The following is a 2,349-nucleotide window of genomic DNA, read 5'->3' as shown; positions in this document are numbered from 1 at the left end:
GGCAGGTTGACTTCACCCATATGCCCTGCTGTAAACGCTTCCGATATTTGCTCACTCTTGTTGACACCTTTTCAGGTTGGATCGAGGCCTTCCCAGTGGCCCGAGAAACGGTGGATACAGTCGCCACCATCCTTCTCCAACATATCATCCCCCAATTTGGCCTGCCGATCTCCATCCAGTCGGACAACGGACCCGCCTTCGTCTCTCAGGTGGTTCAACAGGTATCCGAGGCTCTTCAGATCACCTGGAGACTCCACATCCCCAACCACCCCCAGTCATCCGGTAAGATTGAGCGTGCCAATGGAATCTTGAAAGACCACCTCACCAAGCTGTCCCTTGAGGTCCATATCTCGTGGCCCAACCTGCTCCCCCTTGCCCTCACCCGAATCCAAGCCTCACCTCGGACCCCTACGGTCTCAGTCCATTCGAACTTCTCTACAGCCGCCCTTTTCTCCTCCATAACCTACCAACCCAAAACCCACCCCTAGCTTCCTACCTCCCCTACCTGTCTCTGCTTCGCCACCTTCTCCGTGAACATGCTGACCACAACCTGCCGACGGTCACTGCCTCTGAAACTTCCTCTCTCCCTCTACAACCCGGCGATAGCATCCTCCTCAAAGAATTACACCCCCAATCTCTCAAGCCACGGTGGACAGGCCCCCATACGGTGATCCTCACCACTCCCACGGCAGCTAAACTCTTGGGACACCCCTCCTGGTACCATGTCTCCCGCCTTAAAATGGCCCCAACTTCAGAGACTTGGACGGCCCTACCGCTGGGTCCCACGAGACGATGGCTTGCCCGTCACCCTGTCTCTCCTCCTGCTGCTCCTCCTGCCACCCAGGACTCACCAGATGTCCCTATGGCGCTTCCATGTCCACAGGACATGGCAAGCTAAAGGTCGGACCCACGCCCGAGTCCTGGGCATGGGAGACTGCCAACCAGATGGGTGCCAGGCCCTGGTAACAGTCCAGATCCCCATCTCTAACATAGAAGGTGTTCCCCTGGGATGGTCCACCCCCGCTGTCTGCTTCACTTACGATCAGACCCGAGACTACTGTCAATGGTGGGATGAGACCTATGGGGGGTGCCCCTATCACTCATGTAACATCCATGTGGCAAAACTAGATACCAGGAGCTCGCTCCGACAATCCCACCTGCTCACCACAAATGACAAGGGTCAATTATTCATCAATCTCAAAGATCCCTGGGACACAAGATGGTAAAAGGGGTACAAGGAAAAATCTACCGGTGGGCAACTGATGCCTACCCCGTGGGCTCTATCAGGGTCTTCCGCCCATACGTCAGAGTGATCCCTGAAATTATCCAGCACTTGAGCGAGCAGGCCACCATGGTCCAGGAGATGGAACAGGCCCTAGAACGCCAACTACCCCACCCTGACCACAAGACGGACCCTTTTTCTTGGTTGGCCCTCATCTGCCAGGGGGTGCAAATGCTTAATCACACCAGGATAGGCAACATCTCTGACTGCTTTCTATGTTCCTCACTTGGCAGACCACCATTAACTGCTGTCCCACTCGACCAGCCCTTCACCTCTACCCTCCTCAATTCCTCCCAAAACTTACCTTTTCCCCCTTTAAGAGTCCCCATATTTCTTGATTTAGAAAAAAAGAACCTCACAATTTGCTATGGCAGCCGCCCAAACTTAACTAATGATGCACTCCCTTGCAATTCATCCCTCCCTGTAACTATGCCAATGGGGGCCTCACCAGGCTTGTTCTTTTGGTGTAATGGCTCCCTTACAAAAGAGGTCAACTCTTCCTCCCCATTCCCATGTATCCCCGTCACCCTTGTTCCACAACTCACATTATATGGCCAAGCCGAATTTCTCTCACTTACCACACAACTTTTTGGCCGACAAAAAAGGGCCATCTTTCTCCCTATGGTCGCAGTCATTTCCCTCGCCTCCTCTCCCGTTGCTGCGGGCATTGGGGGAGGGGCCTTAACACACAGTGTCTCAACATCCCGCGACCTAGAACAGAAACTCCGGCTAGCCATCGAGGCTTCTGCCGCCTCCATCACCTCCCTCCAGTGCCAGATCACCTCAGTAGCCCGAGTTGCCCTCCAAAATCGACGCGCCCTGGACCTTCTGACAGCCGACAAAGGAGGTACCTGCCTCTTCCTACAGGAAGAGTGCTGCTACTACATCAACGAGACAGGGGTCGTTGAAGACAATGTAGATGCTCTCCGATGCTTAAAAGAAGAACTCCAACGCAGGCAGCGACAATCCACCTCCCCCATCCCCGACTGGTGGCGGTCCACCCTCTATACCTGGCTGACACCAATCCTAGGCCCCTTAATCCTTATCTGCATCCTATTCATGCTTGC

General features: G+C 54.4%; 1 protein-coding gene across 1 annotated transcript; it reads left to right on the top strand.

The window, feature by feature from the left end:
• Window positions 1–722: 722 nt before the first annotated feature.
• LOC309961737 (putative endogenous retrovirus group FC1 Env polyprotein) lies at window positions 723–1,226 on the top strand (the record flags this gene model as incomplete). The annotated part of the gene is made up of 1 exon (XM_082839242.1): window positions 723–1,226. The coding sequence occupies one exon, from the start codon at window positions 723–725 to the stop codon at window positions 1,224–1,226; it is 504 nt and encodes a 167-aa protein (XP_082695368.1).
• Between the last annotated feature and the right edge of the window lie 1,123 nt (window positions 1,227–2,349).

This window comes from Leucopleurus acutus (genome assembly GCF_964270905.1).
Source record: "Leucopleurus acutus genome assembly, chromosome: 5".
NCBI classification, from domain to species: Eukaryota; Metazoa; Chordata; class Mammalia; order Artiodactyla; family Delphinidae; genus Leucopleurus; species Leucopleurus acutus.
The sequence above is the reverse complement of the archived record's forward strand: the minus strand, read 5'-3'. Positions and strand labels throughout refer to the sequence as shown.